Source organism: Cryptococcus neoformans, chromosome 1 (genome assembly GCF_000149385.1).
Source record: "Cryptococcus neoformans var. neoformans B-3501A chromosome 1, whole genome shotgun sequence".
NCBI classification, from domain to species: domain Eukaryota; kingdom Fungi; phylum Basidiomycota; class Tremellomycetes; order Tremellales; family Cryptococcaceae; genus Cryptococcus; species Cryptococcus deneoformans.
The window spans coordinates 1,543,851-1,557,074 of NC_009177.1; the positions used below are offsets into that span (position 1 = coordinate 1,543,851).

The 13,224-nt window shown below is 46.9% G+C and overlaps 5 protein-coding genes across 5 annotated transcripts in view; 3 read left to right on the forward strand and 2 right to left on the reverse strand.

Moving 5' to 3' along the window:
* Positions 1-31: 31 nt before the first annotated feature.
* On the forward strand, positions 32-2,097 carry CNBA5610 (hypothetical protein; the record flags this gene model as incomplete). The annotated part of the gene is made up of 8 exons (XM_772771.1): positions 32-230; positions 286-389; positions 448-564; positions 622-1,023; positions 1,078-1,301; positions 1,352-1,601; positions 1,651-1,891; positions 1,943-2,097. 8 exons carry the CDS (start codon positions 32-34, stop codon positions 2,095-2,097), a joined length of 1,692 nt encoding a protein of 563 aa, XP_777864.1.
* Positions 2,098-4,461: 2,364 nt separating this feature from the next.
* On the forward strand, positions 4,462-6,389 carry CNBA5620 (hypothetical protein; the record flags this gene model as incomplete). The annotated part of the gene is made up of 9 exons (XM_772772.1): positions 4,462-4,688; positions 4,745-4,814; positions 4,873-5,090; positions 5,145-5,241; positions 5,292-5,342; positions 5,393-5,681; positions 5,738-5,795; positions 5,858-6,038; positions 6,084-6,389. The coding sequence occupies 9 exons, from the start codon at positions 4,462-4,464 to the stop codon at positions 6,387-6,389; spliced, it is 1,497 nt and encodes a 498-aa protein (XP_777865.1).
* Positions 6,390-7,050: 661 nt separating this feature from the next.
* On the forward strand, positions 7,051-9,708 carry CNBA5630 (hypothetical protein; the record flags this gene model as incomplete). Its single annotated transcript, XM_772773.1, has 14 exons — positions 7,051-7,380; positions 7,430-7,447; positions 7,502-7,537; positions 7,606-7,650; positions 7,714-7,915; positions 7,967-8,111; positions 8,164-8,319; positions 8,383-8,554; positions 8,603-8,723; positions 8,781-9,080; positions 9,131-9,204; positions 9,252-9,431; positions 9,492-9,620; positions 9,679-9,708. 14 exons carry the CDS (start codon positions 7,051-7,053, stop codon positions 9,706-9,708), a joined length of 1,938 nt encoding a protein of 645 aa, XP_777866.1.
* A 280-nt stretch (positions 9,709-9,988) lies between these two features.
* Positions 9,989-11,867, reverse strand: CNBA5640 (hypothetical protein; the record flags this gene model as incomplete). Its single annotated transcript, XM_772774.1, has 3 exons — positions 9,989-10,000; positions 10,046-10,880; positions 10,936-11,867. The coding sequence occupies 3 exons, from the start codon at positions 11,865-11,867 to the stop codon at positions 9,989-9,991; spliced, it is 1,779 nt and encodes a 592-aa protein (XP_777867.1).
* A 475-nt stretch (positions 11,868-12,342) lies between these two features.
* Positions 12,343-13,224, reverse strand: part of CNBA5650 (hypothetical protein) — a gene marked incomplete at both ends in the record, with an annotated part of 1,444 nt that continues 562 nt past the window's right edge. The window contains 4 exons of the mRNA XM_772775.1: positions 12,343-12,437; positions 12,491-12,672; positions 12,722-12,992; positions 13,046-13,224. The exon at positions 13,046-13,224 is cut by the window's right edge and continues 8 nt beyond it. Coding sequence (XP_777868.1) covers positions 12,343-12,437; positions 12,491-12,672; positions 12,722-12,992; positions 13,046-13,224 — 727 coding nt within the window. The remainder of the gene's footprint in view (positions 12,438-12,490; positions 12,673-12,721; positions 12,993-13,045) is intronic.

The window sequence follows — 13,224 nt, forward strand, 5'->3', positions numbered from 1 at the left end:
ACTTTATATTCGCAATTACAAGTATCAAGGCATGAGTATCGAGCGCGCCGATTGTTCGTTGCCCTATGAGAAGTCATCAGCGGAGAAGGACTCTGGGCCTCACGTCTACCAAGGCGAAGCGATTGTCTACCCCAACGATGGAAGTGAGAATGTCATTCCAAGAGAAGAGGAGACTCATAGGGCTTTGTCACCTCGACAACTGTCAATGATTGCCCTCGGGGGTGCCATTGGTGAGTGATCAACCGAAGCCATGCCCGAGAGAAGAGGTGGCTTACCAAAGGGTAGGGACGGGTTTGGTTATTGGATCCGGCACGAGTCTTGCCAGGTCAGGCCCAGCCAGCTTATTCATCTCGTATGTGGTCATGGGTACAGTCTGCTGTGGCGTGATGGTGCGTTTTGGGCGTCCTGAGTGCTATCTTTCGACTTACAGTGCTGATTCGTTGCTAGATGGCCCTAGGTGAAATGTCAACAAAGTATCCATCTAAAAAGGGTTTTGCTGGTCACGCCACTCGATGTGTCGATCCCGCTTTCGGCTTTTGTACTGCCCTTGTCTATCTTTGTAAAGTTTGTTGATCTCGTTCGTACTACGCAGATCGTCGCAACTGACTAGAAAACTTCCAGTACCTTATCATTTCCCCTAACCAGATTGTCGCTGGTTCCCTCGTCATCCGTTATTGGAATGACTCCATCAACGGCGCCGCCTGGGTAACTATTTTTATCGTATTCGTCATTGCCATCAACTGTCTCGGTGTCAAGTGGTTTGGCGAGATTGAGTTTTGGTTATCCTTCACCAAGATCATCACGCTCACTGGCTTGATCTTGTTGGCACTCATAATTGACCTTGGAGGAGTGCCAGGACAAGAAAGGATCGGATTTAGGTACTGGGAGCACGGGAGGGCATTTAAAGCGTACAAGGCGACGGGTGATTTGGGAAAGTTTCTGGGATTTGTGAATGCTTTGGTGTTGGCGCTTTTTGCGTACATAGGTACCGAATTGATTGGTGTCACTGTTGGCGAGGCAAAGGTAAACAGTCCCTCGAATCTGTTCTTGCAAAATGGCAGCTGATTGTACGCTTAGAACCCACGAAAAACTGTCCCCTCTGCTATTCGTAAAACTTTTCTCCGTATCATTTTCTTCTATGTCCTCTCCTCACTCCTAGTCGGTATGATCGTTGATTCTTCCTCGCCTTTGCTTGCCCAAGCTGCGAAGAAGGGTACCTCGGGTGGTGCTAGCGCATCTCCTTTCGTTGTCGCTATTGAGTCTGCGGGTATCAAGGTTCTGCCCGCTATAATAAACGCTTGGTAAGTTTTCCTGCCCATCTTCTCGAGACATTACCCACGCCCAGTCACAGCATCTTGATTTTCACCATCTCCGCCGCCAACTCTGATCAGTACATTGCCTCTCGAACACTCTACGGTATGGCCAAGGACGGAAGTATGCCCCGCATTTTTACCAAGTGTACTAGCCGAGGTGTCCCCTGGGTAGCTTTCATTTTTACCGCCATGTTCATGGGTTTGGCGTATCTTGTTGCCAGCAGCGATGCGCTTTCTGTATTCAATTACTTTGTCAACTCTGTCACAATCTTTGGTGGACTTACTTGGGTAAGAGTGGCTAGATAGCATGGAAAGATACGGAATTGACGTTCTTTAGATCTCCATCCTCTCTTCCCACGTTGCCTTCATGCGCGGAATGAAAGCTCAAGGCATCTCACGAGACTCTCTTCCTTACAAGTCTCCTTTTCAGCCATACTTCACCTACTGCTCCTTATTTCTTACCTGTCTCGTTTGCTTCTTCAAGGGCTTTGACGGCTTTATGCCTTGGGACTACAAGTCATTCATCACCAATTACATCGGTATCCCGATCTATGTCTTTGCTTATATTGGTTTCAAGGGTAAGTGCTGAGGATAGGTAACGATAGTTAGTCCTTGACGAATCTATCTAGTGATCCGAAAAACTAAGGCGGTCAAGATGTGGGAGATGGACCTTACTACTGGTGCTCGAGAGTTCCACGATCTGAATGAAGAAACGGAAGAAGAGCAACAATACAAGTCGATGTCATTCAAGCAGAAAGTAATCTATCAAATCAAAAACTGGTAAAAATACTTGTCATTTTGAAGGGTTAGTCAAAATCTGTTAGCATAGGATAGGAAGTCTTGTAAAGAAGTACAGCATAACCTTGATGTAAACATATTATTTGCGAGACACCATATATCTGCCATTCGCGTAATTTGACAATGCTTGGATACAAGCAGCGCGAGCCACTCGAACTCAAGTATCTTTCGTCAATTAATAAGGTCTTCTAATTGGAGAAGACCACAAATGCGGTGCATCCACAGCACGAGATACACCTACGCATCCTTAATGGGCCCAGTGGGATGCAAATTATATTGCGTAATGGCCAGTGAAGTCAGCCGGTTGGAGTGAAGAGCTGATTGGGGCCTTGCCCTTTGCTGCAGTGATGCTGCTAGAAAGAGAAGAGAAGATAGGATCTTGCTGTTAGGCTGGTGTATCCCGAAGGTGTGACGCAGAAGGTGTCAGGATGGAGTATAGTTACGGTCGACTTATACATGCAAAAAGATGATGTGAAGCAGTGGAAAAGTTGATTGATATATGCATCGAGAGGTTGGTTTTACGTATTTATCCAGAACACGTAACTAAGAACCTAAAGATTAAATATCTTCTTCCTCAACGGAGTTACCAGTTCATATGACGTAGAGTCTCACGACGAGCTTGAGATCGGGATAAATTAGACTTCCTAGGACCCCAGGTCAATCGGGATTCGGGAGCCTCTTCTCATTTCAAGCTGTAAGCTTACGTAAGAACTATTTCTTTCGTTGTTGCATTTTGTGTGCGTTTGGCATCATGGTTTTGGCATTTGGTAGGCTTCACACAAGCCCCTCGACGGACGTCGGCCAAGTCACCTGGCATCTGCTCCACCATATTACGTATTTGTCGCATCCGGCATCTGACATCTGGCATCTTCTTCTGCCGGCTGCAGGCGGAAGCCTCTTCCAGAAATTTCGTACGCAAGTCAGCTGCCCGGAATAATAAACACGTGGTTATAAACCCAGGGGAGAGTTTATTCACCTCTAATAAAGAGGCGACTTTTTACTCCGTCCGAGACCTCATCACCCGTCTTCACCCGTCCCCCGTCGTGTTGATTGACCAGTCCGCCGGCTCAATAAAAATGATTTTTAAATATACATAATCCATTCTCGTCTTCCTATTCCTCCTGTCTCCTGAATCATCGGTGGGTCTTCTGGTCAACTGAGTTCAACTGTCCCAAAAAAAGATAAGAGAGAAAACATAAATAAATTGGAAACGAATTTACAGCGTTACTAATATAACTATTATGATGGATACGTGCTGCATGATGCTGGCTGTTCCATACTACTGCGATTATAACTTGAGCATCAAATCATCATTTATTAGCTCCTTTCCTTCTGTTTACTTGTTCCTCCTCTGAAACGGTATATAAAAAATCGCTGCCGCACATTATGACATTCTATTTCAGTTATAGCCGATCATCATATCAACTTGAGAATGTCCGAAGTGCGTATTTATTCAGGAGGAACAAGTAAACAGAAGGAAAGGAGCTAATTAATAAAATCATTTATTTATCGTTTAGGGTTTTAGAGTTATTTATTAGTAGATTACCACACCTCGAGGAAGATAATAATAATAGCGATGAAAGAAAAGGAGGAAAGGAGGGAAAAACCATGGTGGCAAGCAAACATCAGCTGCGCAACAGAATACAAAATACAAGTACGATACAGCATATAGCATGTATCAGCTCACTCAAGGCTCAGAGCCCACAAGGGCCGAAAGCGAAGGAGGAGAAAGAAGAGCAACAAAGAAGAAAAGCAAACCTGACTGAATGGCCTGGATCATGATTCCTGGAGCGGCGGGTCAGAACTCAAGATTAGTTCCTGTCTTTTTGTGCCGTACAGTCTGGTATCCGTCTCTATCCTATGTATCATAATGCGCGATATGCTTGTCTACATACCCGCCCACACCATCATGCTCAGTCCTCACGCACTATTTAGTAGATACTTTATTACCGGTATACGCGTAACCGCTTCGCTACTGCCCGCCAAGAACTGTTCCTGATTACCCCGGTTATAACTCCGAACCCTCTGATGGTCTTCGGACTCCACAGATTACCCCGGGGGGCGTATACTGGGGGGCCATCTGGGGAAATCCGGGGCAATAAACGTTTGGCTAATCATAATAGATGGAGGAAAAATCAAACAGGGAACAGCGAGCAAAGCCGTAACAATGACTGGTGAAAGAGCTTGTTTCAGGAGTATAAGAGTATAAGAGAAAAGGAAAGAATGTCTTCCAAAGCCCTCGCCTCTTCTCATCGCTCTTCTACACTCTTCGAATTTCGAGTCTTCCCCAGATTTCTGGTATTTAATATCTAATATCTGTACTTCCAATCAAGTCCCACGGCCGGTCGTCATGTCCACCAACGATCATTTGACGGCAACAGACATCAAGAGAGATGACGAATGGCACGAGAACGAAGCCGGTATCGACAACGAGAAGGCTGCTACAATTGAGCTTGCCGCACAGTATGTGCCAGGGTCGGAGGCAGAGAAGAAACTTTTGAGGAAGATTGACAAGAGAATCATTCCTACGATTTGGGGTCTATATACCCTCTCTTACCTTGATAGGGCCAATGTAGGGTAAGTGATGGCAAATTACGGCCAAAAGGCGAATGTTCCCTAATCAGGTCCAACAGAAATGCCAAAACTGGTGGGCTGGAAGAGGATTTCAATTTAACCTCCCAGCAGTACTCTATTGTCCTCCTCGTAGGTCTTTATATCCTGTTACCAGAACAAGAAGACAGTAAACTGACAGCCATGGCAGGTCTTCTTTATCTCCTACGTGTTATTTGAGATTCCCTCAAACCTTTTTATCGCGCGAGTTCGTCCATCACTCTATCTTAGTGGTCTTTGTATTCTTTGGGGTGGCATTGCCGCTTGCATGGCTGCCACAAAGAACTACAGCCAGCTTGCCGGAGTTCGTTTCGCCCTTGGTGTAGTCGAGGCTGGTTTTGCCCCTGGTGTGGCCTTCTACTTGTCTTCGTAAGTGAAGATTGTGAGGATTTCCTAGTAGCCGATCGGCTGACGATTCAATAGCTGGTACAAACGCTACGAGCTTGCCAGTCGATACTCCCTCTATTATACCGCTACGGCTATATCTGGTGCTTTTTCTGGCCTTTTAGCCGGTGTCATTGTGAGTACATATGTACCAACATCTGTTACATCGCTTATTTTGTATATTAGACGGAGAATCTCGACGGAGCTCGAGGACTGAGAGGTTGGCAATGGCTCTTCGTTAGTGGAATTATGCGGCAGCAAAAGTATCTGCTAATCAATCATCATAGATTATTGAAGGTTGCGGTTCTTCATTCCTTGGTTTCTTTACTTGGTTCATCATGCCTGACTGGCCTTCCACCACCAGATTCCTGTCACCAGACGAGCGTGTGCTAGCAGCACAGCGACTTGCTCACGATGGCCTGGGCAACACTGCAGGTGCTCAAGGACATGTCGGACATTGGGACGCTTTGAAAATGGCTGTCGTGGACTGGAGGACCTGGATGTTTACAGCCCTGTATATGCTTTGTACAGGTGCACAGACAATCCAATACTTCGTTCCTACACTCATTGGTGCCCGTAAGTAGAACCATAATTCTTATCGGTGTCGTTCAGATTAATAACTCTCATGACAGTCGGCTGGACCGGATACCTTGGCCAGTACCGAACTATTCCTCTCTATGCGTGCGCCTTGTAGGTTTTTCTTTCGCTTCAAATAAAAAGGCAAGCAGACTGAACAAAGGACCTGTTTCTAGCCTTTTCATCCTTGTCTTCTGCTGGGGAGCCGATTATTTCAGGGCAAAACCCCTATTTATCACCATTGCGGCTTCAATGGGTACTGTCTTCTTTATCGTTGTGACTTGTGTCACCCAGCACATGGTGCAATATGTTTTCCTTATTTTGGCATTTGGCTGTGTGTACGCGCTCCCACCTCTCGTGAGTTCAAACTTGGCAATATAAGCCAGCGCTAACTGTGCGAAGATTTTAACATGGGTACCAAACATCTTATCACATCCCGCCGAAAAGCGTGGTGTCGCCATCGCCCTCGTCAATGCGCTGGGTAATAGCGCTTCAATCTATGGAGTCTTCCTGTGGCCTTCTAGCGACAAGCCCCGATACATCCCTGGTTTCTCTGCTACTACTATATTCATGGCACTCATCGTAGTGCTCTCTCAGGTCATGTTCTGGCTTGTGAAGAAATATCCAATTGAAGCACCTGACGCGGACAAGGTTATACAAGAAGAGTTCGCAAAGCAGAGGGGCCATGGCAAGGTTGACATTGCTTGATCCTTTTTGTCTAATACAAGTTTGTACTCAGTAGGGAATCGTGAGGGATATGGTTAGTCCATTGTGATGATTGCATATTTGTTTTGCTAAACTATAAAGTCTGTAAAGGAAACGATGAATTCCTGGTATCTTTTGTCTACTGAAAACAATTAGTGGACCTTTCCCTTTCTGTCTGTCTTCAGCCTTCAAGCATAATGCCAGTGTCTTACTACTGCCTTCGGGCTTTCTTCTTCTCATCACTGACTCGCTAGTTGCTGGTTGTTCCGGCGGCTGGCGGGGTATCCTTCTTCCTCTAATGACATACAATGTAATAATGTCTTAAGAGTTGCTATTGTTAAGCGAGACAGTCCTTCCACATATGTTCATGCAGCTATTATGGATATTATTAGTTATACAGCCGGTCTCCGTTCGTGATAGAAAGTTTGTCTGATCTTCTGTTGAATCAATCGGGTTCTTGGCGATTCGATTTTTTTTTAATCATGTCGGTGTTGACCGACGCCGGAATACAAAAAAACAACGGCAGGGCGGGCGAAAGTATCATCATCGGTGAAAACAGTACGAGTTAACAGTCAATTTTTATGTACAATTATCACAGTGGAAGGAATAACAAACAGATGTTATTCATCCATTTTCTTGCCACCAAAGCTCCATCAGTCGCATAATGTCTCCGACTCGCAGACATTCGCAGATATCCCCTCGTTCTCATCCCCCCCTCTCCCCGACTCTGTCGAGAACAACAACTCGTCCCCGCCCTGTGCCCCCTCCCAATCCCCCAGAGCCTCCTCTAACGCTACTCCATCCGTCACAGTCGTATCCCACTTCTCCTGATGAATTTAGGCGCTCATACGAAGGCTTTGACAGCACTGGGACGAAGCGGTCGTGGATATGGAATATCGGTAGGGGTATGCGCAAAGATGTTGTCAATCGGTTGCCCTGGTATTGGAGTGATTGGGTCGATGCTTGGAATTATAGGGTCATACCTTCTACCTGGGTAAGGATGATATGTGCTAGCTATGAAATAAGTTGATTAGTATCCACAGTTCATTTTCTTTGCAAATGTATATAGGTCGGCTTCTTTAAGATTTCAGAAGTCTATCTAACAACCTCATTAGGTTCTGCCAGGTCTGGCATTTTCACTAGATCTCATTGTAAGGCCAAACGACAGCCTGTTGAAGCTGCAAATTATGCTCACCGGAATCCATCACATCCCTAATAGGAAACAACTGGACAGTATGGCGTCCAAGAAGTATTGCTCGCATCTGTAAGAATTTCTCCGTCGCCTGGCCTTGTAATCTTGCTGACACAGGGATTTGGGACCTTGTAGTTTATGGCGGCGTTTATGGCGTCGTTTTTTGGGGGTCAACCACTACTGATCTCTGGGGTCACTGGTCCCATCACAGTCTTCAACAAGACCATATATGACATATTTGAAAGGAACAAAACAGATGGGCCCAATTATCTTCACTTCGTTGGATGGGTTTATCTCTGGGCTGCCATCTTTCACTGGGTTGCTGCCATCCTTAATGGTATGAGCATCGCTGTCTAAAGTCTCATGGAACTGATCTGGAAGGATGCAGCTGTTCAGGGTCTCAAGTATGTCACGAAATTCTCCTGCGAAACATTCGGATTTTATGTATCTGCCGTCTATGTGCAATATGGAATCCAAGTCGTAACACGCCAATTTAGACAAACCTCAACAACGAGTGCTTTTCTCGGCATTATGTGAGCTACCAATACCTTTCACAGCTATGCAACGCTAAGGAGCAACTTACAGCCTTGCCCTTATAACACTCGTTCTACCTCATTACTTCAACGCTCTCGCTAGGTCCGGCTACGTCAATAAGCAATTTCGGAGGTTCTGCGCAGATTATGGGATGCCAATCACAATCATAGCCATTACAGGTCTAGCGTACTGGGGGAGATTTGATCAGTACGTCTTTTATCGCCCTTGATCTTCTCATGTCCATACTTATTGAACGGACATTTGCGGCAGATACGTCTTGGAAGATGGCATGACTTTGCCCACGACTGCTTCATCATTTAAGCCCGCTGGAGAAAGAGCCTGGCTAGTACGCTTTTGGCAGTTGGAGGGGAAGTGGGTCGGTGTCGCATTTCCGTTCGGTCTAGTGCTCTTTATTCTGTTCTATTTCGACGCAAATGTATCGGTGAGTGTCGCCATCCTTCTTGTACAGTGCTGATATATGTCGTATCAGTCATTGATTGCACAAGGTTCAGAATATCCTTTGAAGAAACCTGCGGCATTCCATTGGGACTTCTTCATACTCGGTATCACGACTTTCATTGCAGGATTACTTGGTATTCCTGCTCCTAACGGTGAGTCAAGTTTTATTCGAGAACTGCTTTTCCTGGATAATGAGCTGCTGCCTGTAGGTCTAATTCCTCAAGCGCCCCTGCATACAGCTTCATTAGTCATTATGGGCTACGAGGACGCCTCTAGTGCGTCTTCCGTTGTTACTCTCCAGACTGGAGAAGAAGGGAACCAGGCTGTCCAGCTTGATAATATGGAAGGTGGCGGAGTGAAAAACAACAATGCCAGAGGATATGATGGTCAATCGACAAGACAAAGGCGTATGAGCAATGGGATTAACGAGCGGAAAATGGATAAGAGAAGAGAAATTCCTGTGGCCGTGGTCGAGCAACGGGTATCTAATCTGGCTCAAGGATGCCTCTGTAGGTTTCATTACATCCAGGTGCCTCGGGGGGAAACTGACAATGTGTAGGCCTTATTCTCATGACCAAGCCTTTCGAACACGTTTTGGGACTTATCCCAAAAGGCGTCTTAGCTGGCCTATTCGTAAGTGTAGTTTTGCGTATATCCTGCTCTTACTGAAAACATATTAGTGGTATATGGGCTCCGACGCTCTCCTGTCTTCCGGAGTGACTGCTAAAATGCTGTATCTGGTGCGGGATCGACGCGCAACGTCACCTTCAGAGCCCTTGCGTCGCGTACGGAAAAGTAGAATAATAATATTTACCGTGATTGAACTGATAGGTTTTGGCGCTACATTCGCTATCACACAAGTGAGTGATCAAGTGCATCTCGTCGATAGATGAACATGTTCTCTAACAGCCGCATTACAGACCATTGCAGCAATTGGTTTTCCCGTTATTATCATGCTACTTGTCCCGCTGAGGTGGTTTTTAGTTCCCCGGCTTGGATTTACTGAAGAAGAGCTGGGAATCCTGGATGGCGCCGTTGCTAGTGAATTCGTGAGTTGTTGGTTGGTATTGGAATACAATGCTTTAATTCCTACTGATGCTATATCAGACTATGGAATCTGTTGGGGGATCTCGTTGAGGAAGTAAATAGGTGTTTAATGGATCAGTTGAAGAAGAATTGAAATCTAGAGTAGCAATCTAGCAAGATCGAATCTATGTCTTGAGAATATAAAGACTTAATTAAAACTTATCGCTCTTCGGGTTGCTGCAGATTGTAACGCATTCTGACGCCAAGACCATTCCGGACGACTCTGTCACTAAATATAGCTAATAACAGCCATGCATAGGGGATGGATGAGTCTGAAATCTAACAAGGACAAAGAGAAAAAACCAATAAAAACCTGTTCGTAGAGGCCCCCCTAGATCCCAACCTGCATTCATCAGCGGGGTGCCAATTGGATACAAAGACTGCTTACCTCGTTTTGCAACAAAAAGCCTACTCTTCTCTGGCTCTTTGGCGCTGTCCTTCCACCAGTTGTCCTCATTTCTTGACACACAAAGCTATCAGGGGGGCCTGCCCAATCTTCCAAAATGTAGTTTCCACCCTCATGAGCCGATTCATCCTCATGGGGGCCACCAAACAAGTCGAAAGCCAATTGAGTGTGGGAAACACCACCATAAGTGGTAATACATCGGGGATTAATAAGGATCCGGGCGGGAGTGAAAGCAGAGTTGGGGACAAGGAACGCAGACGCAGGAAGTTCCTGAGGCGTGAGAGGTTCAGGAGCGTTATTTGAGGCCTCTTCGTTCATAGCGTCAAGATCGGTACCAGAATCCTCATCCTCTCCAGGTGAGGCGATAGGCTCAGGTTCAGGTTCAGCATCAGGCTGAGCTTCACGTTTCTCGATCTTCTCAGCGTGGGGAGGGATCACAGCCCTCTTGTGACCGCTGTATTTGTGGCCCTTTCGTTTGCTACCATCCTTCAAGCCGCCCTTTGCTGCATCGGTCCACAAGTCTCGGCAGAACCACATCTGTGTGGAGTCCATGCAGGACATTTCAGGGTCCCATTTAGGAGTTTCTTGCGCAATAGAGATATTGTGGGCAGATGAAGAAGCACGATAATGGATGTTGCGGTAATAGGATTGCTCGGGATCCACTATGTGGGTACCAGATTCACAACAGAAACTTTGGAACGGGAGGTGGTGGGAGAATCGTTCGGTACCAGCTTTGTCTCTTGGAGGACCGGCCTCGGGCTTGGAATTAGATTTGGCTGCCCGGAAGAGATTTCCCTCAATGTCTCTAGTTCTCCATCTACATGGCAATCAGCTACATTCCGGATTTGTTGGACGGGGGGTTTGATACTTACCGGTCTGAGAAGATGAAGAAGCCATTGTGCTCCGCCCAATCCATACCACAGACCATGGCGGCATTGTTGAGTTGACTGACCCTCAAGCTCTCTAACACGTCATTAGGGCAGGTGAAACCTTTCAACCAGATGACTCTGTGGAACTTGATGCTTCTCTTCTTCCAGAGCTCATGCAAGGGCTCGAGAGCCAAATTCCTTGCTTCAGCTTCTTCAAGAGGGTAGTATGCGGCAGAAGGGTCCACCGTCATGGGAGGTACACGCCTGATGCGGAAGGCAATGCCAAGAATAGTCATGACAGCTTCGCAGAGGTCAGAGAGAGTAGGGGTAGAGTCCGTAGAGGCGTGGTCAAGCATTGACACAAATATATTTCGAGTACCAAGACGGCGCGCGAGTTGGACAATAATGGCAAGCTGGTCCACTAGGAAATGATCGGCGGAGTGAATGACAATCGCAATATAGTACAGATGATCCTTAGCTGCAAGATCTTCATACCGATCTTCCCTTGTGTTTTGACCAAATGGTCTGACCAGGGTGGGACAGGCTGAAGCTACCCATCCGTGGAACTGAAGCAGTTCGTCAATGACTGACCGCATCACTTGAGTATCAAGGTGGGCTGAGCTTTTCCCGGTGATGAAGGGCTTTTGGTACCTGTTCCAAAAGTCCAACATCCCTTCTTTGACCTCTTCATCAAGCATCGACGTGCGGTCATCTCTGCCCAATCTGGACTGTAAGAACTGGTATTTCGATACGTCCAGGTACTTGTCCGTCGAGTATACACGCTCTAAAACACCATGGGACTGGATTTCTTCAGGTGAGTTGGATGATGAGAAAAGCGCCCTGAGGATGAAAAGACCCAAGATTGCGAGAGCTACACGAATGGCAAGCCGCTGCGTCTGAGGGGCGACGGTTAAGGGGAAAGACTGGGGGGGCATATCGGTGATGGATGCGGGCTTTAGGATGTGCCGCCGAGGAGCGGAGGGGAGAGACAGAAGAGAGATAGGCGCAGACTGTTGGGGAAAAATGAGAGATTGAAACAGATCTGGCAAGAATTATGCTGCGACGTGTCGTCGCGTCGAGCCGGAAGAGATTGAGCGACCCTGATAATTTCTACGACATTTTTTGCGATATCAGCCTCACATTCAAGGCTCTACTGTATGTACCATCATCAACAAAGTCTTCGGACATTGAACAACGACATATGATGACATAAAATTGCCCAGAAATACATATGTCATTGGTATTAAGAAGCCAGCGCCTCCAAAGTAAAGAATGACCCCAGCCAGCACGCTATCGTCCAGCGACAACGCGTTAAGGAACGTTTGAACAAGGCTATAAGCAAAGTAAGGAGGATGGTATAATGGCCCCGCAGGTAAGACACGAGAGATCGAGATAGTACAGAGTCAGGGCTCAATGTCTGTCGAAGTGAGCAACTCTGGAGCGACGGATGTGACGTTTCTGACCAGCGATGTTGCTACGCTTCTTGCGCTTGCAAGTTTTTTTGCCTGTGGTACTTGTTAGCAATGGTTTGATACACAGTGCATACCAAAAGGCCTACCGGTGGCAACAGCAGAGCTAACGCTGACATTGGAAGATGGAGAACTTGTAGCGGAAATGCTAACAGCGAGGGCACCCGAGGAAGTAGAGTCTGACGCATCGGAAGGCGCAACAGATGACGAGGAAGAGGAGGAAGGCATTCCGCTCTTGGCGGCAGCAGATGCCCCATTGACCACGCCAGTTCTACATGGGCGATTAGCCTGTCTTTCATTCGGAGCTGTTCAGGACTCACGTGTAACCACCAGGGTAAACGGCGATGCCAGGAAATTCCCAGTTAATCAACAGGCCCTGCCACTCGTCTTCCCAGATGTTGTGGTGCCACTCATAGTCGTCGTAAGAGAAACAGCCAGGGAACTTGCAAGTTAGAGTAGGGAGCGTGGTGCCGGAAGATTCAAGAATGATCTCGATACCGATAGGATAATGCTGAGGGGATGACACAAGATCGGGGGTGGGCCCTGTACTGTTGTGAAGGGCGATGAGCTCGTGTCGAACGAGATATGCGCCTGTGCAAGTAAGTAAGCATGGGTGTCAGTAAGCAGAGATAGGATATGCTTACCAGAGGGAAGGTCCGTGGGGAGCCTGAATGTCCATTGACGGTTAAGTGACTCGGTCAAAATCTCAGTAGGCCACTTTTTAGTGTCGGCGTCATAATTGTGCTGAGCTATGCAAAACCAGTCCAGTGTGGTCGCGTCAACTTGGCTGCAACTGTCGTCGGGGCACTTGGCCATCCACTCG